This window comes from Pteropus alecto, unplaced genomic scaffold, assembly GCF_000325575.1.
Source record: "Pteropus alecto unplaced genomic scaffold, ASM32557v1 scaffold75, whole genome shotgun sequence".
In the NCBI taxonomy this organism is placed as follows: domain Eukaryota; kingdom Metazoa; phylum Chordata; class Mammalia; order Chiroptera; family Pteropodidae; genus Pteropus; species Pteropus alecto.
Genome location: NW_006440638.1, coordinates 31714839 through 31736975, shown reverse-complemented (window position 1 = coordinate 31736975; position 22137 = coordinate 31714839). Strand labels below are relative to the sequence as shown.

Here is a 22137-nt window from a genome sequence, read left to right as displayed (position 1 = left end):
GAATGCTGGAATTAGAAAGTCACTATTTGGCAACTGTCACTAATCACTGATTCAGGTAAGAAACTACAATGGATACAAAATGTAGTGGGCAAAACTCTGATGAAGAAGAAGTTATTTCAACAGACTAAAACATACTTATTCATTCCAAAGGAAAAAGAGTAACTGTAGAGTGAAAAAATCTGGAGGTCTCCGCCTTACCCAGGTGATCAGTTACCATCACCAGACACAAGACAAAATGCCATTATGTGCTTCCCAATGTGATGCACTGGCGAGAACAGTGTCCCAGCAGAGTGGAATTCCAACCCAGGGCTGGCAGCCTCTAGGCCCTTCAACTGTGCCATGCTGGCTCCTAGGTTCCCTACTCTCTGTGAAAACACAATTGTGGGGAACCAGCAAGACCTGAGTTCAAATCTACTCTATGAGCCTTAGTTTCCTCATCTGTAAAATGGGGCCAGTCCTACATTCCATGCAGGGAACTGTGAGAATTAACTATGATGATATATATTAAAGTATATTAAAGTGATATGCAATGAGAGCTCAAAAACCGTGGTTCAAACATACAACAAAAACCAAACACCCAGGTGGAGGCCCCTGGGGGTGCCAGCCAAGCACAGCTTAGGCGAAAGGGAGGAAATCAGGGCTAGAAGCAGTGTGTGCCCACTGGGTCAGGTCACAGGATAAAGTTGCTGCTGATGATATTGCTGTAGCTGTACTGCACATGTTCTCCAATTCAGAATGTGGTCACACCTGATGAACCCTTGGTTTCACACCAAGTAGTGCCCCGGCAGGTGGAGATCAGCACCCCTATTTTATGGCTGAGGATGAGATGATCCACTCTCACACAGCCAGGAAGTGGCAGAGCCAGGATTTGAACTCAAGGATGGCAGACTCCAAAACCTCTCCATAGTCCACTAGGCGGCCTTCCCTGAACTGCTGTGGTCCAGTTCAAAGTCCACAGTCTCAGAGCTCTGAAGAAGTAAGCCCGATCCTGCAGAGCTCCAAAGGAATGAGTGCTCAGCCTCTTCCCAATGAAGGCTGCTTGGGCTCCTCAGGCCAGAAGGCCCCTTGGACAGGGGACGAGTTGGAGAGCCACTCTCCTCTACCCCGGTGCAGCTGTGCCCTCTGATGCCAGTGCATGCCAGAGGTTGGTGGTTTCCCACTTCTAAGAGCCTGTGTGTTCATGGAGCACTTTCTCTCTCAATAACCCATGGGGTCTCCAAAACAACCTTGGAACTGCAGATAAGGGTTCCTTGTCTCCATTTTACCAATGAGGAATCTGAGGCTCAGAGGTGAGAAGGGGCATGCCTGGCTCACCCAGTAACTCAGTGGCAGCACAGGGATTTGAACCCAGGCCCCACGCTGTCATGGGGGTGAGGTGGCCTCCCAGATCTCCAACTCCCTTCGACTAATGTATAAGAAAAATCGGTCACAGTTCAAGGGCTGTTGAGGGGGCTAAACAAAGTTGGGGGAAGAGGGGATGCTCTGCTCACCGATGAAGCTCTTCAGGAGGGGGTCGATGGGATGGGGCTGGTCCGAGATGAGGAACTTGACTGCTGTGATGACAGTGCTCCGGGTGTGAGGCTGACCTGCAGGCAAGAGGCAGTGGCGTGATAAGGGGTAGGGCCAATCCTAGGTACTCACAGATCGTAAGGTACGAAGACTCTTCTCTTCCTCCACAGGAGACAGAACTGTAGTCCCTCCCCACTTGAAACCTGCCCTGTAATCTTTGGGGAAGTCAATGCTACCATTTTCCTTAGCAGACTAGAATCTTCCCTGAACTCTTCCTGCTGCAGGTGAGAGAGTAAAACTGCCATTCTAGGGTAACCACACTGCAGGATACAAACAGGGAACCAAGAACCCAAGACAGTGGTCAACCCAAAGAAAAATCTTTGCTTAGGCCTTAGAACTGAATTCTATTTTTCAGACATATTATTTTAATTAATCCTCAAGATGGTTCTATTAATGGGTTGATAATAAAATAATTATTAAAATTATTAATATCTACTTTACAGAAGAAAGAGAGATCCATAAAGGTTAAGTTCATGTCTAAGGTCACACAGCAGATCCAGAATTCAATAGCTGATTCTGAGCCTTGGCTGGGCCCTCCTCCTCAGCCCTGTATTCTCCAAGCTGGGGACAGCTGTACTTCAGATAGGCTGATGGTCAAGGGGATTCCAAAAGAATTTAGTTTGGGAATGAAGATCTCAGTTTTGCTTTTCTGCTTGCTTTTTGAGCAGAGAAGCTGAATAAAGGGAGGGAAATACATTTCCTACTGGGTGAAAGAAATAAATCAGCAGCTGCTCCATATGCTTCTCAATATCCTTTCTAAATTGCTCACATTCTAATGGCATTTTGTTACAGAAATAGAAAAAAAAAAAAACCTCAAAATTTGTATGGTGCAACAAAAGACTCCAAATAAGCAAAAATATCTTGAGAAAGAATGAGAAGCCAGGAGGCATCACGCTTCCTGATTTCAAGCTATACTATAAAGTTATAGTCATCAAAATAGTATGGTTCTGGCATAAAAACAGATACATAGACCAATGGAACAAAATAGAGAGGCCAGATATAAACCCAGGCATATATGGTCAACTAATATTTGACAAGGGAGCCAAATATACTCAGTGGGGAAAAGACAGTCTCTTCAATATATGGTGTTCTGAGAAAACTGGATATGAAACAGGATCCATATCTTACACCACTCACAAAGATTAAGTCAAAATGTATTAAAGACTTAAATTTAAAACCTGAAACCATAAAACTCCAAGAAGAAAACAGAGGAATAAAGCTCCTTGACATGGTCTTGGCAATGATTTTTTGGATATGACACCTAAAACATAAGCAACAAAATAAAAAATTAACAAGTGGGACTACATCGAACTAAAAGGCTTCTACACAGCAAAAGAAACCATCAACAAAGTGAAAAGACAACCTATGGAATGGGAAAAAATATTTGCAAACCATGATAAGGAGTTAATATCCAAAATATGTAAAGAACTCATACAACTGAATAGCAAAACAAACAATCCAATTAAAAAATAGGCAAATGACCTGAATAGACAGTTTTTTCAAAGATACTCAAAAGGCCAACAGGTACATGAAAAGGTGCTCAATACCACTAATCATCAGGGAAATGTAAATCAAAATCACAACATGGTATCACCTCACACCTGTTAGAATGGCTGTCATTAGAAAGAAATAAATGTTGGCAAGGATGTGGAGAAAAGGAAATGCTTGTGCACTCTTGATGGAAATGTAAATTGGTGTAGCCACTATGGAAAACAGCATGGAGGTGCCTCAAAAATTTAAAAATTTAACTGCCATATAATCCAGCAATCTCACTTCTGGGAATATATCTGAAGGAAACAAAATCACTATCCCAAAGAGATATCTGCACTCTCATGTTTACTGCAGCATTATTTACAATAACCAAAACATGGAAATGATCTAAGTGTCCATCAATGGATGAATGGATAAAGAAAATGTGACACACACATACATAAGAATATTGTTAAGCCACAAAAACAAAGGAAATCCTGCCATTTGCCACAACATAGATGGATCTTGAGGGCATTATGCTTTGTGAAATAAGTCAGACAGAGAAAGACAAATACCATATGATCTCACTTATATGTGGAATCTAAAAGAACCGAACTCGTAGAGACAGAGATCAGATTTGTGGTGGCCAGAGATGGGGGTTGGGGGGTGGGTGAAATGGGTGAAGGTGACCAAAAGGTACACACTTCCAGGTATAAGTACATAATTTCTGCTAATGTAATGTACAACATACAGTACAGCTACCAATACTATTTTATATATTTGAAAGTTATTAAGAGACGAGTATATCTTAAAACTTCTCATCACAAGGGGAAAAATGTAACTATGAGAAGTGATAGATATTAATTAAACTTACTGTGGTAATCATTTCACAATATATACATATATCAAATCATTATGTTGTACTCTTTAACCTAATACGCATTATATGTCAATTATATCAATACAACAGGAAGAAAAACAAATAAACTGCTCGCTTCTCTCTACCCCACCCCACACAGGTTAAGGCTGTTTCCATCATACAGACCTTACGTTCAAGACTCAGGAGAAAGTTTACAACTTGGTGCTAGGGTATGTATAAGTGAGAGCTACTAAATTTAGACTTTTTGTTGTTTCTCTTTCCATCCTGACTGGCTCCTAAGAAGATTCAGGGTGGCTGATGAAGATATGCATAATAGGATAGGATTAAGTGAATTTAAAATAAAAATGAGGGCAACGCAGGGACCTGAGATGGAGACTAGAATAGAGTGAGGGGCGTGCAGAAAGAGGCAACTGGGAAGTCCCACAAACTCTCTAGAAGCAGGCTACTAACTTGGCTCTAAGCTTCCTTCTCAGCAGCCGACAGTTAAAAGTAAAAAGAACATGTGACCAACCCAGTAGCTGGTTCAACAGCATGCATGAGGCAAAAACAAAATAGAGCTTTCAAAAGGCAGGGCTGCTCCTCATTTCAAGACTGCCTCTCAAGAGTTCTGGTGAAGAGCCCTGTGAGTGTGACAGGGACTATCCTTAGGGAATGTTCTTCCTGTCTGTGCAGGGATGAGGGCCACACAACTGCTTCTTATAAAGCCAGTAACCCAGCAAGGGCTTAATATAATCACCCATATAGCAACAACAGCAGTGTTAATTAGATATGACACCCTATACCAAGCACTCTGCCTACATTATGTGAACTGATACACCCCCTTACCCTATCAGATAAGGGCTGCCACACACCAAGCCAGCTTGAGGCCTGAAGGCTAGACTTTCATTCTCAGGGACCCAAACATCCCCACGTGCACACCGGCCTGCTTTCTTTCTTCCCCAGCTGTGGAACACCCTGATGTGCCCTGATCTAACCACACGAAAATGGCCCCCTGGTTCCTGCCCAGCCCTCCAATCTAGACGACATTTCTATTTGCTCCTGGCTCAAGCTAGCCCAAGAGAGATACACTCCACAGGCTGCAGTTTCTGGTCCCTCAGACAACTGCTTTTATCAATCTTTGCCTGGAGCACAAGGCTGCTCTCCTCACCAAAAATTACAAAAGTGGCATCCTGAAAACTTTCTTTGTTAAAGGGACCTATCAAGGATTCTGTCCCCTCCATTCCACAGAGTCCCGCGGGAGGCCTATAGTCTCAGGAGATAGTTTTTAATGGCTCCTCTGCCTTTGTCTTACACACACTGTAACTCTCACACCCAATCATCTGAACTAGCTCACTTTGTGTGGGCCACTCTACACTCGGGTAAACTGCCTACCTCTGATCTAGGCCACTTCTGCCCACACTTGTGCCCCTACCTGCAGCAAGTTGCTTCCGGAATCGGGGCAGAAGGAATGGAGGGTTCACGAGGACCAGCTTCCCAATGCATTCGGCCACCACCCCCCGGGTGCCCTCTTCAGTGCCCTCACACCGCTGGAACAGCAGGGCCCAGATGTCCTCCGCGTAGGGCTTCAGGCTATCAGGCTGGGCAGCCCCCAGGGCCTCCCTGAGCGAGTGCAATAGCAGGTACTGCCGTCGGGGCTCGGCCTCGATCTGCCCCAGCAGAAAGGGCAGGAAATCAGGTAGGTTCCCAGCACCCACACGGCCCAGTGCATAGGAGGCAGCTGCTCTCACGTCCTCACTGGGTGACCCCAAGGCTTCCAGGAGCACTGCCTTCAGCTCCCGCTGGGGGCCTGGCCCGGCCACCTGGCCCACCTCAGCCAGTGACAAGAACGCCAGGACCTTGACCGCCGTGCTGGATTTGGGTGACCGGGCATCACAGACCAGGCGGTTTGCTGTGCCTGCTGCCTCCTGGGGACAGGCAGCTGCAAGAGCTGCCACACACCGAGCCAGAGAGTGGAACACCTGCTTATGGAGGCCTGGCCCGCCGTCTACAGCCTGGTCATAAACAGGTGCAGTGAGCAGGCTGATGAGCTCAGCATAGTCCACACACGGGGGACGGGTCCCCACTAGAGCCTGCAAGAAGCCTTCAGCGGCCACTAGAACACCTGCTGGCAGCAGGGGTGAACGCAGCAACCGCAGCAGCTCTGAGAGCACGGGGCCACTGACCTCAGCCAAAGAGGCTGGCTGGGCCTGGGTTACCGTGGCAAGAAAGTCCACAGCCAGCTGGGCCACATGCATATCGCTCTCATTGACCAGAGCAGGCAGCTCGGCCAGCACAGATCGCACAGCGGATGGAGGGAGGCTGAGTCCCTGGCTCTGGGCCAGGGCATCCAGAGCAGCCAGTGTGGCCAACCGCAGTGCCCGTTGGTTCTTGCGCAGAAATGAGGCCAGAATGGGCAGTGCGTCGGCCAGGATGGGCTGCAGGTCAAGCCGTAGCGGGGACACGGCCACTAGCGTCAGTGCCTTGACTGCAGGCAGCCGAGTGATCTCATTCCTCAGGCGGTCCAGGAGGAGCAATAATGATGGCTCCAGGTCATCCCCCAGCCGATCACCCAGGTGGCCCACGAGGTGGCCCATGCAGGAGATGGCCCGCTCCTTCACCTCCTGGTCTAGGTCAGTGGCACGGAGACGTGCCAGGGTGGCCGCAGACATTTCTCCAACATATGGCTCGGGGTCCAGCATCCGAGGCCTGTCCACGGGCCATAGGGCCCGCACCAACTCCTGTAGCACCAGCAGGGCCTCAGCCGCAATCTTGTAGAAAGGGTCAGACACACAGGCCATCACAGGTGGCAGGAGGGTGGGCAGGTGCGGATGGAAGGCCTCAGCTGGCTCTGTGCCCAGCAGCCCCTGCAGGAAGGCCAAGGCATCCATCCGGATAGTGGAAGAGCTGGAGCGGTCCACCAGTGAGAAGACGATGCCTACAGGGTGAGGGCAGAGGTTACGGGCCATAGATCCCGACCCAATCAACCTTCCCTGGGTGCGGGGGTGGAACACCCACAGGTATCTGAGCTGGATCCAGGCACCTGGGCTCTTATGCAGCAGATTCTGAGAGGTCAGGGCTTGGCTGGGGCCAGGGCTAAGGGACACAGGCCAGAGAAGCCATCTAAAACCAGGATGTAGGGCCTGTACCCCAGTCTTGTTTTCACTGCTGGCAATGGGGAGCCACCACAGGTTGCTGAACAGGGGCACCCTTGAGGGTTGGGGACCGGGGTCCAGGTTCTGGAGAGGCCCAGGATAGCACATACCAGGTTCCAGTCTATCCTACCTGCTACCAGAATGGGCATGTGCTCTGCCAGGCTGCCAGGGAGGACGCCCGCCAGCTCGGTGAGGAGACTGAAGCAGCCCTGGCGGGCCCTGACACTCCGATCTTTAAGCTGCCGTTGCAGGGCCTTGATCACAAGGGGCACCTGTGGGCAGGTGAGGGAGGTGAGTGACCACCAGGGAACCTCCACAGCCCACCTACTCCTGGGGAGCTTTGCCCATGGAGGACCCCAGCATGGGAAGGAGGGCTCCACCCCAAGCTTTCTATCACTCGCTCTGTACCAGGCACCTGATTCTATACTCAGACCCTCTGAGGTAGGTACTATTCCTGAGCCCACTTTACAGATGGGGAAACAGGTACAGAGAGATTAAGTAACTTGCTCAAAACTACACAGGCAGTCTGGCTCCCACCCTCACATCCCGAGGGGAAAAGCACTGGCCCCTCCCTTCCCCAATTGGGTTCGCCCCAGATGGGCTCATCCATTCCCCCGAGCTTCAGATGTCAGCACAGCAGTGACTCCTGATACATATCACCAACACCAGACTCAAGTGCTGACTGCCCACCTGATGTCTCCACTGAGACACCCAAGGGCCTCGAACATAAATGTTGAGAACTGGACTCTGGACATCACCCTCTTCATACCCTATCATCTTGGGGAACTGCACTCCAAGCTTCAGCCAGAGCCTGGAACTCACATGACACCTCCCTATCCTTCCCTCCACATCCAACCAGTCAGCAAGACCCAAGAACTGTGTGGTCCAGGGGCAGGGCCTTCATCTGTCTTGCTCCCTGCTAGGCCCCAACACCTGATACACAGGGATGGGCACATAGGAGGTGCTCAATATTCACACTTTCAATGGATGGACAGATGGTGGGGCAGGTGGATGGGTGGGAAGATGGACAGATGGAAGGGTTGTGAGTAGGAGGGAGGGTGAGTCGTGAGTGGGGAAGTAAAGGGATGGGAAAGAGGTGAAGGCGTGCCCACCTGCCCTCGAAGCATGTGGAAGTTGCTGCCAGTCTGGGTGGGCTCCTCGACTGCCTCCAGCCATCCTTTTGGGGGCCGTGTTTGCCGCAGCAGCACGATGTAAGCCCCGAAGACATCAGCCTTGACATTCTCCTCCCGTTCTTTGAAGCGGCGGATGAGCGCAGGTGCCAGGGTGCAGTGGAAGTCAGACAGCAGGTCTGGCCGGGAGCTGATCAAGGCTGCCATGCATTTGGCTGCCGCCCGGCGCACCTTCCAGCTCATGTCATCATCATCGCTGTATTCATCCTCACTCTCTGGGACAGGAATGAGATACCCATGGAACCCTGCACTCTGTAGCAGATAGACAGGGAGCTGCCTGCCCCATCCAGGTATCCCTCAGGACGGAGAGGAGGGAGCTGTGCCTGTGCTTCACCTTTCTGATAATCATTATTTATACCCTATTAGGAATGTTACCTACCATTTAATGAACACCTACTATGTGCTAGGGATGGCACAAAGCACTTCAAATCCACAATCTCATTTTAGCCTCATAATGACCTTGTGAGACAGGGATTATTTTCCCACTGTAGAGATGAGAAAAATGGGGCTCAGAAGGAAGTGACTCACCCCAAGTTACATAAACAGGAAAACAGCTGGAGTTAAACTTGGGTCCTCTCTCTGTCTCTAAACACTTTGTTGTCTTGACTATACCAGGATAAAAATTGACTTCTAAGTCTTCAGTAAGGACCCAGAGAATCTATTGGGGTACAAAACCCATCCTTTGGTTTTAGGACTGTCTGTGTGATGTTTCATTTACTGGGATTCCAGAAATGAGAGGCAACAGGGCCTGCCTTTGGCATGTCCCCTCTTCCCCACCCCAAACCCCAGCTTCTCAGGGGCCTTGATTCCGGCTTCCAAGCAGAAAATGCTGTGTTTATGTGGCTTCCTCCTCTCTGAGCTCCCCCAAGAGGTCAGCGCTCACAGAGTATTTTGAGCCCCATTTTACAGTTGACTATAATAAGGCTCAGAGATGTTGAGACTCTCCTGAGGCCGCACAGGGAACAGGATAGCTGAGCTCAGATTTAGGACCACAAGGCCCACCCCTATCACCTGGGGAGATACATGAAGCTCAGAAGGGATGGCCCTAACTAGGGCTGCCCCAGGTATAGGCTCAGGGGCCAGTGTGTTCCTATCCACAGTGCTCTATTGACTTAGACTAAGAGCTGGCATCTGGACAAGCCGCAGTAGACCATATGGACGATCCCATGGATGTAACCTGTCAGCTGAGCAGATGTTCCCTCTGATGGATCATGATTTGTTACCTCTACTCTATGCCATCCACAAAGAAACATCCATAGCTTCCAGTCACTGACAAGAAAATGCCCAATCTTCCCGGCTTGGCATTCGAGGCACCAACATGCCTATCCAATCTCATCTCCTATCATCCCATCTTGTTCCAAGTATGCCATCAGACCCTAAGACCCCTGGCTCCATCAATGTCCTGCTTTCAGGAACCTTGGGCATCCATCTGAGTAACACATAGGACCACAGGCACAGAAAGAAGCCACCGAATCCACTCCCTATCCAGATATCTCCCCAATCAGTGTCTATCATTCCACCATTAGAGCTTCACTCTGCTGGGTTAAAGCAACTGTCTCTTGGAAGCCATGACTAAAAGGGTAGAGATGGCAGTATAGAGGTGGAGGAGTCTCACAGACATGGCTCTCAAGTCCCGCTACGCTACTTCCTAGCTGTGTTATCTCAGGCAAATAGCTTCTCTAAGTCTCAGTTTCCTTGTATGAAATATGGAGATAATAATAAATACCTAGTTTTCCAGGGTTACTGTAAGGAACATAAAATAAGAGAGTGTTTAGGACACCAGCAGATGCTCAATCAATGTCAGTGATTACTACTGTTGTTATTGTGCAGTCAGAAAAGATGGGGACATTGAGGAATCTAGATTATGGTAGGCAGGGTTGGAGACTGTAGAACAGTTGGGATGAGAATGGGGCACTAAATACGGCTCCTGTCTTTGGCTGGGTGGATGGGGGGTATCCCAGTAAGGATGCACCCATTTCTGCCCTCCAGCCCCAATGACAAATTGGCTACCCACCTTGCTCACTGAATTCACTATCTTCTGTCTCCATCTGCTCCTCATCCCCATCACTGTCATAGTTATAGTTGGGGTCATGCTTCATGTACTGAAGGCACAGGCTGGTCACATTGGGAACATGAGGGCCCATCTCCTTGGGGCACCTGTAGGATGGAATGGGGAGGCTCTGGTGGACTCAGGCAGGACAGGGCAAGGAGTGGGGCAGGGAAAGTTAGTGTCCCCACTAACTTCCCAATGAAACTCTGGGGCCCCCATCTTCCAGCATCCCGCTGCACCTACTTCCTCAGGAAAGCATCGAAGGCCTGGAGGCAAGACTCCCGGAGCTCATCGTCATCCAAGTTGCAGAACTCCTCCACCAGAGGCACCAAGCGGTCCAGGTGGGCCCCTGCAGGACCGGGTGGGTCACTGAGGACAACCCTTTCCCGGGCTCCCCTAGCCCACAGTGCTCAGTCTGTCCCTAAACCCACAGCCCTAACCACTGCAAATTCAACTCAGAGGCGTCAGACTCAAGCCCATGTGGGTTCTAGCTCTGATTCTGCCACCTATAAGCTCTGAGATCTTGGGCATGTCACAATACTTCTCTGACCTCAGTCTTTTCATCTTCATAGTAGGGATGACAATGCCCACCAGACAGAGATTTTGTGAAGACTAATGAAATGATGCAGATAAAGAGTATCACTCAGGTCCTGGCACAGAGTAGGCACTCAATAAGATGCACCTCTTGTTGAAACTATTACTCCTGTCCTTGCCTTATTTCCTGTACTAGATGATAGCCCTGGAAAAAGGAGAGAAGCAGGTACTGCCCTAAAAGACCAGGCTTGAGGGGCCCCTGCCTGATTCCTGGGCTTTGGAGGGTTCTGCTTTAGCCCCTCTCCAGCCACACCCTTCCCCACTTTCCTGCCCACTGACCCCAAACCTTTGTCTGGGTCCCGTGCAGACCTCTTTCCCAGGTCCATACTCTCAAGAGTGGCCAAGTGGTGGCTGCTACTTGATGGGTGTGTATGTGTGTATGTGTGTGTGTGAGGGGGCAGGATTGGATAGAGAGTGGACTGTGGGCTGGGGTCCCTATGTGTGCTTGTAAGGTCCCTTGCTGTGAGCGCCAGAGGGAAGGGAGGAGCAGACCATGGCCAGCTCTCCCCACATTGCCTGACCTACTCCAGAACGCCAAGGTGTTTGAGAATAAATTCAAACCTGGTTACAGGATTCCATTTCTATCAAATAATATATGGTCACAGAGAGCAGATTAAGGTTGCCTGGGGTGGGGAAGAGGGAGGGATGGATTACAAAGGGGCACAAGGAAACTTTTGAGAGAGATGAAAACGTTCTGCATCTTGATTGTGGTAGTTTGGCAAAGGCCAAAACACACTGAATTGTACACTTTAAACAGTGTGGTTTATTGTAATACATTATCTCCCAATAAAAACTTTAAAAAACTCAAACCTGGCTTACAGGTTGTTATTAAGGTATATTTGTTAAAATAGAAGGACAGAACATATTTTATCCAAGTTTGGTAGGATGATTTATAATTATCTGAGAGCCTCCAAGTAAAGCTCAGAGCAAAACGGTGCTCAGGGCCAAGCCTGCTGCTGCCTCTCAAGCCCCGTTTTGCCCTTCCAGGTAGTTAAACCCCATTCCCTTAGAGGTGGCCAGCCCCAGGCCCCAACCTCTCAGCCTGGACCCCGCCCCTTTCCATAGCACCTCCTTGCCTTGGCCCCGCCTCCTTGCCCAGGGGTACGGTTCCCTTACCCAGGCGGTGACCTGCCTGGCGGCCAACGCTGCCCAAACACTGGATCAGGGTGCGGATGGTGGCGGGGCTGGCAGGTGCGCGCGGGCCGGGAAGCCGGTCCAGGAGATGGTCAGCGAGCTCGATGAAGAGGTCGGTGCTGCAGGCAGCTGCTAGGTGGCCAAGAGCCCCAACAGCTCGCTTGCGCACCGCCAGGCGCGGGCTGCTCAGCTGCGGCAGGAGACAGTGCAGGAGGCTGGCATGGAAGGCGCCCAATGGGGCACCCAGCCTGGGGAGCCAGAGGGGGGGTCAGGAGGGTATACTGGGGCCAGTCATCTCCTCTCTCCCTATCCTCTCCTGATCTCCTCCTCAGAATTATGACAACCCAATGGCCCTTGGTAAACGGAAAGGAGCCCTACATCTGTGGCATCTTTATTATTATTACACGAAAGAAAACAGAGAAGCGAAGGTAATTTCTCAAGGATATCCGGCCAAAAAATGCAAAGCCAGAATTTTGAACCCAGGTGTCCAAGCTCCCAGCCTGGAGAGAAGGCCTGATGGTAATGACAGTGGGGCTGTCCTGATTTCCTGGAAGTCTGTGCCTTGCCTCAATGTCCACCCCCCTCCTCCCCCTCACTGAGACCAGAGTGGTCTAAAATCAGCCTCTGACCTGGTCATTCCTCTGCTTAACTCCTTTAATCTCCTAAGTGGCTCCCTAGTGCCCTTTGTTATGATAAGCTGAGCTCTGGGCTCAAAGCAAAAGGCAACACAGGAGAATGGTTTCTACACAGGTAGAAGGTAACCCCTGCCCACCTCAGCAGCTTCTACCCTCACCTTCGGAACAGGCCTGTGTATTTTCTATCCCACACATGTCCTAAGACTTCTTCTTTTCTCCACACGAATACATTGACCTCACCCTCTCATATCTCTGTCCAGCCCAGACTTCTCTTCTGGGTTTCATTTATTTATGTGTTTACCTGCTATGTAACAGGGCCTACGCTGGGCACTGGGGTGAGCAAGATAGGCCTTAGAAGCTGCCCTCACAGAGTTTTGAGTTGAGTGGGGCCCTCCCAGGCACCTTAAATTCAACATGCCCCAAAGTGAATCCGCTGCCTTCCTCCCACACCTTCTCCCACTCCCAGATGGCACTCTATCACAGCAGTGCCCCTCTGTCTCTCTCATCCACTCCAAGCCCTGTGGAGTCTCCTCCAAAATACCTGAATTTACCTGCTTGCGGAAGCCTCTGAACCAGTCTCCCTCCACCCTGTTCCACCCCCTCCCAGCTACCGTGCACACTGCAGAAAGGAAGATCCACCTAAAACACACAAACATGCATGTGGCACTCCTCAGCCTCTGCCATAAACCCCTCCATGACCTCCTTACATTTTCAGTCTGATGGTTAGTCACCCACCCTAAGCTTCTGCCCAGCCCTCGGGTCTCATCTCTCCTTCTGGCCCCTCCACAGTACACTCCAGATCATGACTGCCTTGCACAACCCCCGAGACTCTATGTGTTCTCTTGCCTTTATCCTCTGGACTGAAGGCAGTCTCCTGTTCCAGTGTTCCCTTATGTCCCATCTATGCCTGGCCAAGTCCTGTCCATCTCTGAAGGCTCAGCTAACAGGACCCTCTCGAGGAAGTGTCCCCACCCCCAGCTGGGTTAAGGACTCCTTCTCTGAGCTCCTACAAGCCCTGCTCTTACCCTTATTGTTGTTCTTACTCCAGTCACAGTTAATATGTCCGTGAGCTCCTCCTAGGACTGACTGAGACTGAGCCACTCCGCATTCCCAGCACTAGTCCAGCACCCAGCATTTCTCTGGCCACGAAGTAGGTGCTTAAATCTTGGGAGACTTAATGCATGAATAAATGCTTTAAAAATATGCACTGCAATTTAAAACAAAGGCCCTGCTATATTAGCTCAAAAGAAGAAAGAGAAAGAAGGGGGTGAGGAAGAAGATAAGCACCCTTGAGCTTCAGCTATGGTGAGACCTGAGTTCAAATCTTAGGTTCTGCCATTTATTGACAGTGTGACTTCAGACAGGCCACATCACCTCTCACAGCCTATAAAATTGTGACAAATGAGCTCTCCTTTGCAGGACTGCTGGAACAATTAAGGAGCCCCAAGCACAGGGCTTGGTATGCCTGGTGTGCAGTAGATGCCAACTATGTGGACTTCAGTCCTTCCCTGTCTCCTTTGCTCCCCCTCCCACCTGGGTCTTCCTAGCCCAAGGTGGCCTCCTGCACCTGCTCAGCATGTCAGAGAGGATGTCCAGGGCTTCCAGCTGCACGGCCACATCCTCTTGCTGGGCAATGGCATTGGTGAGCTGGCCAGTGATCTTCCTGCACACGTTGGTGGCCAGGCCAGAGCCTGCACAGAGCACAAGGTGGGCACAGTGAAGCACAGGGCTGGCCTCTACCTCTGGTTGGACTTTGTTCCGGTTGTGTTCCTGAGCCCATGTCCCTGAGAATCCTGCTAATGCAGGGAATTCAGGACTCGAGTGGTCCCACGTTTGACCCAGAGTCCTAATCACACTAAAGGAAACAGCTCAGGGAGCTGAAAAACTGACAGCCGATCTGCTGGCTGGCTCCCCCCACACCCAACCTCTCCTTCCTTCTGCCCTCCACTAGAGAGGCAGGAAAAGTTAAGCACTTCTTTTTCTGGACTCCCTTGCTGCTAGGAGAAGCCAAGTGACCCTGTTCTGGCCAGTGAGATACAGGTCAAAGTCTTCTGAGTGCTTCTGGGGAAACATGTGTTCTTCTTATAAAGTGTAAGAGACCTGGGCAGAGACTCAACCCTGTCCTAATGGAGCTGCAAAGTGCTCACTTCAGCAGCATATATACTAAAATTGGAGCTGCAAAAAAAGAGTGGCTGATCCCTTCAGAATTATATGAGAAAAGTAAAAGCTGCAGTAACAAAACAGCCATGAACTTAAAGTAGATCTGGGTCTGAATTCTCTGCCACTGACTAGCTGGTTGACCTTAGGTAAGTCCCCTCACCTCTCTGAGCCTCAGTTTCTCTAACTATAAACTAGAACAAATAATAATAGTACCTAATCCCTGGGACCTGGGTACCTGTGGCTGCAGCAGGGAGTTCTGACAGGACGGTCTTGAGGCCGATGCCAGCGATGTCTCGGAGCTGCTCCTTGTCTGACCGCATGTTGGCACATAGAGCATCCACAATGGTCTCCACCTGGTACTCCTTCACTTTGCCCACCAGAGGACCCAGGCTGAGCAGAGAGGAAGGGAGGGAGCAGGTCCAAAAGCCCCAGACTCAGCCTAGGTTGGGCTGTCCCTTTTGTTTCCTCATGCCCATGGGGCCACATGTGCTGAGGAAAAGGCCCCGGATCAACAGAGGACTTCCTATTTTGCCAGAAGTAGAGGCATCTTATGGCTATGCCAATGTTGTGCCTGCTACCTCCTAAACTTGTATCTCTTCCTGGGTTTTGCATCTCAGTATATGGCCAAACCATCCAACCAGTAATCTCGGCTAGAAACCAACGAGTACCCAAGAGCAGAGGTTCTCCAACTGGACTGAATATCGGAATCTCCTGGAGGACTTGTTAAAACACAGATGACTGGGCCCTACCTCAGATTCTCAGGCACAGACGCAGGAGCTGGCATGCACCAGAGTAGTGAGGGCTGAAGGGACACGGGGGATGGGGGAAGCAAAAGCCTTTGCCCTAGGCATCATGAGGTTGTGGTCCTGGCACCTTGGCTACTTACCTCTAGAGCTGAAAAGGCAAGATGCGGTATGTGTGGGGGGTGGGGGGTGGGGGGAGTGGATAGGGCACTGAGGAATGGCAGGGGTCGATAGTCAACAGAGAATTGGGTCACTGCCTCTCTAACAGTACTCTGTGAGCTGGGTTCAGGCATTCTGGGTTTTGTTAATGAAGTTCAACTTGATCCCAAGAGGGAAGGGAATTCAGTAAAGAGTTTTATGCAGGAAAGTGACATGGTCAGGCATGTGGTCTGGCTGGAGGAAGGTGGCTCAGGCAGAGAGGCGAGAATCCACATTCTAATGCACACTGACATCCTCGGAGAACCACTCATTTAGATCAGAGGTTCTCAGCCTTGACTACACGTTAGAATCACCTGGGGAATTTAAAAACACCCATTGTCCAGGCCACACCTGAAACCAATTAACTCAGACTCTGGGGCTGACACCCAGCTAACAGTTTTTTAAAGGCCCCAGGCAATGGCAATGCACAGTTAAGGCTGAGACACAGGACATATAGTGCAGCTGTTTCTAAACATTAATGTGCATTCGGGTCCCTTGGAGACTTTCTTGAATTGCAGATTCTGGTTCAGTTGTTCTAGGCTAGGACCTGAGAGTCCGCATTTCTGACAAGTTCAAAGTGATGCTGACGGTGCTGATCCGTAACCACACTTTGAGAAGCAAGGCTCTAAGGCACAGATTCTCAAAGAATAGTCCCTAGACCACTTGTGTCAGTATCTATTGGGAACTTGTTAGAAATGCAAATTATTGGGCCCTACCATATCTCCTGAACCTGATGCATTCCCTGCATCATCCTCCACCAAACCCCAAGAGCAGCCCTCAGCCAAAGACTGACAGAGAACTGGCAAGTGGGAACACTCCAAGGGGTATGTCCCACACTGTACTAGAGGTCCCCAGTAGGGTAAGCTATGCTTGCCCGCAGAAGTAACTTGCTTGATGATGCAGAGACTTTATTGGCTTTCTTCCTTCCCTGCCTTACTTCTCTATTCCCACACTGGAGTTTCCTGGGATCACCTCTCAAATAAACTTACAACTGAATCTTTGTTGCTAAGTCTACTTCTGGGGGAAGCCAGACCAAGGCACTGTCCAACTCCACTGGGGCTCCAGGAGCTGCTCTGCAATTCTCAGAGGCTGTACCCCAAAGGGGCAGGGACCTCCCAGACTGGCCAGGTGCCCTCTCTGTCTCCACCAAGGCCGACACTCACCACTTGACCGCCAGGTTCTGCACCTCGCCATTCTTGTCTTCCAGGAGCCTAAGCAGCATCTTTACCACCTTGCGCTCACTGTCCTCATCCAGCTGGATGGAGTCCTTCTGCAGCTCTGACATCAGATCACTAGTTGCCATGAACCTGGGCAGAGAGGGGAGAGGATTGCTGAGCAGCTCCTGGGCCCCGGTGATTTGGGCAGTATCTTAGGGTTCCCCCAGAAGCAGACCTTGATACAAAGATTCAAGGGCAAGTAGATTACCTGGGCTATAGGCATGGTCCAGCTACCACAAGGAGACCTGAGTGTGAGAGACACCAACTACCACATCGTGGCCAACTAGGAGTGGCACAGCATACTAGCTAAATGCATAGGGCTTCAAAGTTGGTGGCTTTTACTTCTGCCATTTATGCAAATGTGAACTTAGACAAGCCATTCACATTACTGAACTTTAATTTACCTGTCTGGAAAATGGGGATGAGAATAGTACCTGCCTCATGGGGTTGTATGGAAGATAAAATGAGATAATGCATATGATGTGCATAGCAGTGAGAGAACAGTACATAAATACTCGGTGAGTGGCACTGCCATTATTATAATGGCATGGTACATCATTCATATCTCTTTTCACAAAAAAAGGTTGAACAGACTCCTTGCAACTAAGCCAGGTGTTAGTAAGAAGCCTCTCTATCAGACAAGCAGAGTGGGCTAGCTTTGCCCACCTCCACTTCAGAGAATCAACTCAGTCCCTACCCTTTGACCAGCGGTTCTCAAACTGTAGCCAGCAGGAGAATCACCTGCAGGGTTTGTTAAACACTGCTGGGCCCCATCCCCAGGGTTTCTGAATCAGTCTCAGCTGGGGCATTTCTAACAAGTTCTTGGATGACGCTGAGGGGCAGAGACCACACTCTGAGAACCAATGCCTTAGGCTATGTTAATGGGCCACTGGCACGGGCATATCTCAGACACTGACACCAACAACTGACCAGTCCCCAGTCATAGCTCCCTGACCCAGGGTGGGAATCAGAGTCAAGGGCTACCCACCCCCAGGTGTGCAAATCTTTGTGGCCTGACAGGGATTGGAAAGTGCAGTGGCAATCTGAGCTGGAAGGCCATGAAGCGTTGAGGCTGTGGGGGCATTATGGAGCACCGTTCCTTCCAAGCCTCAGAGGGGTGAGCACAGTCTTAAACTGGCAACCCTTAGCCGTAACCACCTTGCAAATGTTTTTTTGAAAATTTGAATTATTTATCAATATTTGAACATTGGGAGAGTTGACATAAAAGTATTGATTTTCTCTTGAAAACAGAATATTTGAATACAACTGAGCCTATAGTCCCTCAGTCCCTGGTGACAAAAACTGGCTCTAGTCACGTTATAGGTGGGACACACATTCCAAGTCACCGGGTCCCTACCAGGCCCACTCCATCTGTTTACTGGCTTTTGCAGGCCCTAGATAGTAGAGACTGGAGAAGAAGGTTGGACAGCGCAGCGAGGAGAAATGCTGTGAAGTCAGGACCAAAGAGGGACAGCCCCAGGAAGCCTCTGGCTTTTCCTGATCCACCAGGCCACCCACCTCCTCACAGCAGCCTTACTTTCTGGCTTGAGCCAGTCAACCAAGAGCCCTAGCCCCAAGCCTCTTGTGGCAAAATTGGTCACAGTCAGCCTCCTCTTTGCAGTTTCAGAACTGCTGCTGAAATTCATGGCTGCCCACAGCACCCTGTTACTAAGAGGGGACTTGTCGATGTCATAGATGTTATTTTTAACAGCTGGGATAAGCCTCAAGCCACTGAGAGAAGGAAGGAGGCTGGGCTGGAGGCGAAGAGGGAGTGGCAGGGCTGACCATGCCCACCTCTCAGCCTAGCTGTAACAGGAAAAGCAGCCAAGGTGAGGTGAAGGAAGATGTTTGGATCTGAGCCAGGCCAAGGCCTGGGATAGGCATATAAACTCCTAGGTCTGTCCAGCTGAGGGAATGTTCTGAGAAGGCAGGCAGGATCTCTAAGTTGCATTTCTGCTGAAGTCTACGGAGACCCAGCTCAGCCTGACAACCCAAGTGATGTGCTATTTTGCCCAAGATGGGCCTCCTACTCCTATCTTTCAACAGGTGGAGAACCTGTTGAACATTTATTCACCTGTCAAGAGCCCAGCTCAAATATCCCAGCCTCACGATGACTCCTCTGACCACTCTGCCCTATCCTCCACCCACACTTTCTAAGCACACGTGGTTCCTCTGGACAGGACCCTCTTAGAGCACTCTGCACCCCAACATCACAGCACTTCTCACACCTGATCACCTCTGTGTCTCCCTTATTAAACTGTGAATTCGCAGGAGATTGTCAGTTTCATCTCTGGGACTCCAGGCCCAACAAAGAACAGGTCTAAAGAGGGCCTGGGGAACAGGGTGAAGGCAGGAGTAGCCAGCCTCTAACAAGGCTCAGAGCCAAAACGCTGTATGAAAACCTGAACTCAGAAATCAACCCTCTTGAAATATGCCTCAGCATTTCAGACACCCCCGAGTACCAGCAAACATTCATCTCTCTGAGAAAGAAAGCCCTATTGTGTATATGGGTGTGTTGGTGGTAGTGGGGGTGTACAGGAAAGTGTATAATTTGGTAGATAAGTGCTTGAACACTTAAGTTTGGCTTTAAGTAAATATACTGGTCTTATCATTTATCAACTAAGTGACCTTGACCAACTGATGCCTCCCTGAGCCTCACCTTTTCCATTTAAAAATGGGAATTTTCTTTGTCCCGCTTCATAACATCCTTGGCAGGTTTTAATAGGACAATGAGTTTCAAGCATGAGGCAAATGAGGAAACTAGGCTCAGAGAGGTTGTAGGAACTGCCCAGGGTCACACAGCAAGTTGGGAAGAGAATCAGCCCACCAGTCAGGTCTCTTGGCTCCTCAATCAATACTACTGTTTTCAGGAAATGATGTGGGAATTCCTACCAGACTCCCCAGTTTACCCGCTTCACTGCTGGAGTCTGAGTGGGAACAGGGCAGCCTCCTTCCCACCGAGTGAGGGCCCAGGAATAACAGTGATCAAAGGCTTCCTCTACCCTGCCTGGGACCTCCATTTGCAGTCACTGGGAGCCAGAGGACACAGTCTCAGTTTCATTCCAGAGAAACCTTAGAGGCAACTCAGCTGAAACACTCAGCCATATGGGTGCCTGGACAGCTGGTAAGCAGGACAGTCCCCCTGGCATGTGGACTTTAAAAATAGATACCATTCTCATATGCTTGGGTGGTTTTAAGTGTTCTCAGGGCCACTGGCAGAGCAGGCTGAAAGGGTTTCTCAGGCTCTAGGTGACAAGGCCAACTCCCTCTCCTGGAGACTAGACCTAAGGCCCTAGAGACAGTGGTGCAAATCCCCTCAGCCACTGGCCAGCTGTGTGACCTTGGGCAAGTCACTTCACCTCTCCAAGCCTCTGGAGAACAGGAAGAACAATCACTATCACCCAGGCAGACAAGTGGACTGAATGAAATCACACTGGACAGCATAGCAGGGAGCCTGGAAACAGAAAACATTCACTCAGCATTTACTGTGTACCCAGAACAGGCTCTGATTTGCAAAAAGGAAGCGCACAGTCCAGTGGTCCAAGAGCCCTGGGTCTCCCAAGACTAAAAAGTGACATAGCAGAAACAGGCAAAAGCTAGCCAGGTGAAGAGGGGAAAAGAAGTGAGGGGCACAGAACTTCCAGGTTAAGGCCCAGAGTGGGGAGAGGACATGGTAGATTTCCGATTGCACAGAATCATAATAGTGTCCATTTATTAAGTGCCTGTCCGGTGGCAGCCATTAATCTAAACATTCCACATGTATTAACTCATTTCATCCTCACACTAACCCTCTGAGGTGGGTTCTGTTATTATCTCCACCTTATAGAAACAGAAGCTGAGGTTCATGAGGGGTTAGGCAGCCTATCCCTGGTCACACAGCCAGTAAGTGGCTGGGGTCACGATTTGAACCCAGGATCGTGGCTCAAAGGTTCCACTAATGCTGTACTAGAGGCTCTTGAGAGGTGCTGAGGAATGGGTTTCAGAAGGCAGAGGGGCAGTCTCCTCATCTGTCAGGGGGCTGGAATCAGATGGCCTCGCTAAAACCTCAGCCCGTGTTATATTGACCTGGATTTGGACCCCAAGTCCTCCACTTTCTAGCTCTGTGACTGCACCTAGGCCTTTCATGCCTCTGGGCCTCGGTTTTCCTGTCTGTAAAATGGGGATAAAGTGATAGAGTGTTCAATAAATGTGTGCGCCTATGTTGGTCTCCAAGAGCTCCTTTCAGGTTAGAGGGTCCAGAACTGGCTGTGTAACCATGGGCCAGGCCAGTCCCTTCACCTCCCTGGGCCTCGGTTTCCCCCTGGGGATGAGAGGGTTGGGCCAGAGGTTTCCTCTATTCTTTTCAGCCCTGTTCTTGTGCAGCCCAGTGATGCTGGGGGAAGAAGTAGGAAGGGGAAGGCACACAAAACCTACAACCCTCCACCCGAACCATCACCTACCTCTGCCTGCAAAGCCACACAGCCCAGCTCCCTCCTTCAGGCTGTGTCAAAGCAAACCATGGAGGGGAGGAGATGAGAGAGGGTGCCCTGATGTGCAGGGAGGAGGCCTGGGGTGATTCTGAGAAGAGGGCGGAGGGGAGTGTGCTGAGGGTATCAGAGAAAAAGTCAACCCCAGGGTTGTGGTCCCGGAAAGAGGCCCGGTTTCAATGAGGGGTAAGAACCGGCAGCGCTGGGGTCGTTCAGGAGAATCCAAGGGCTTAACTGTGGGCGCGTCAAATGCGAGGCTGAGACAAGGATTAGGCATAAATGAAAAGAGGCAGAGGAAGGGTGCAGAAGGGCGGAGCTGGAGCTTTGATAAGGGGACAGGCGGCAGGGGCTGAAGTGTGCACGGCGGGTGATGAAGGAGGGCTTAAAGTCACCGAGAGGGCAGGACTGCAATCTGGGGAGACGCGGGGCGGGAGTCAGGAAAGGGGGGAAATCTCAGGAGGCGGAGCTTAACGCGGGGAGAAGAAGCAGGGGCTGCAATGTCCCGCGGTGGGCCGGCTCCTCGGGAAGGGAAGAAGGCCGGAGGTTTCTGTGGAGGCGGGGAGGCGGGGCGGGGCAGCGGGGCGCACCTGAAGTCCTTGTCGCTGGACGTCATCTTCTCCAAGAGGCTGGAGATGTGGAAGGCGGCGGTGCTCATGGTGGCTGCGCGCCGCGGGCCGGCCGGCGGGAGGGAATATGGCGG

General features: G+C 50.4%; 1 protein-coding gene across 1 annotated transcript in view; it reads right to left on the bottom strand.

The window, feature by feature from the left end:
• CAND2 (cullin associated and neddylation dissociated 2 (putative)) overlaps positions 1-22131 on the bottom strand; it is a 29644-nt gene extending 7513 nt beyond the window's left edge. The window contains exons 1-11 of the mRNA XM_006917637.2: positions 22025-22131; positions 16918-17061; positions 15049-15203; positions 14221-14344; positions 12001-12266; positions 10534-10639; positions 10255-10397; positions 8163-8455; positions 7181-7322; positions 5331-6833; positions 1491-1586 (exon numbers count right to left, since the gene is read on the bottom strand). Coding sequence (XP_006917699.1) covers positions 1491-1586; positions 5331-6833; positions 7181-7322; positions 8163-8455; positions 10255-10397; positions 10534-10639; positions 12001-12266; positions 14221-14344; positions 15049-15203; positions 16918-17061; positions 22025-22092 — 3040 coding nt within the window. The 5' untranslated portion in view covers positions 22093-22131. The remainder of the gene's footprint in view (positions 1-1490; positions 1587-5330; positions 6834-7180; positions 7323-8162; positions 8456-10254; positions 10398-10533; positions 10640-12000; positions 12267-14220; positions 14345-15048; positions 15204-16917; positions 17062-22024) is intronic.
• Between the last annotated feature and the right edge of the window lie 6 nt (positions 22132-22137).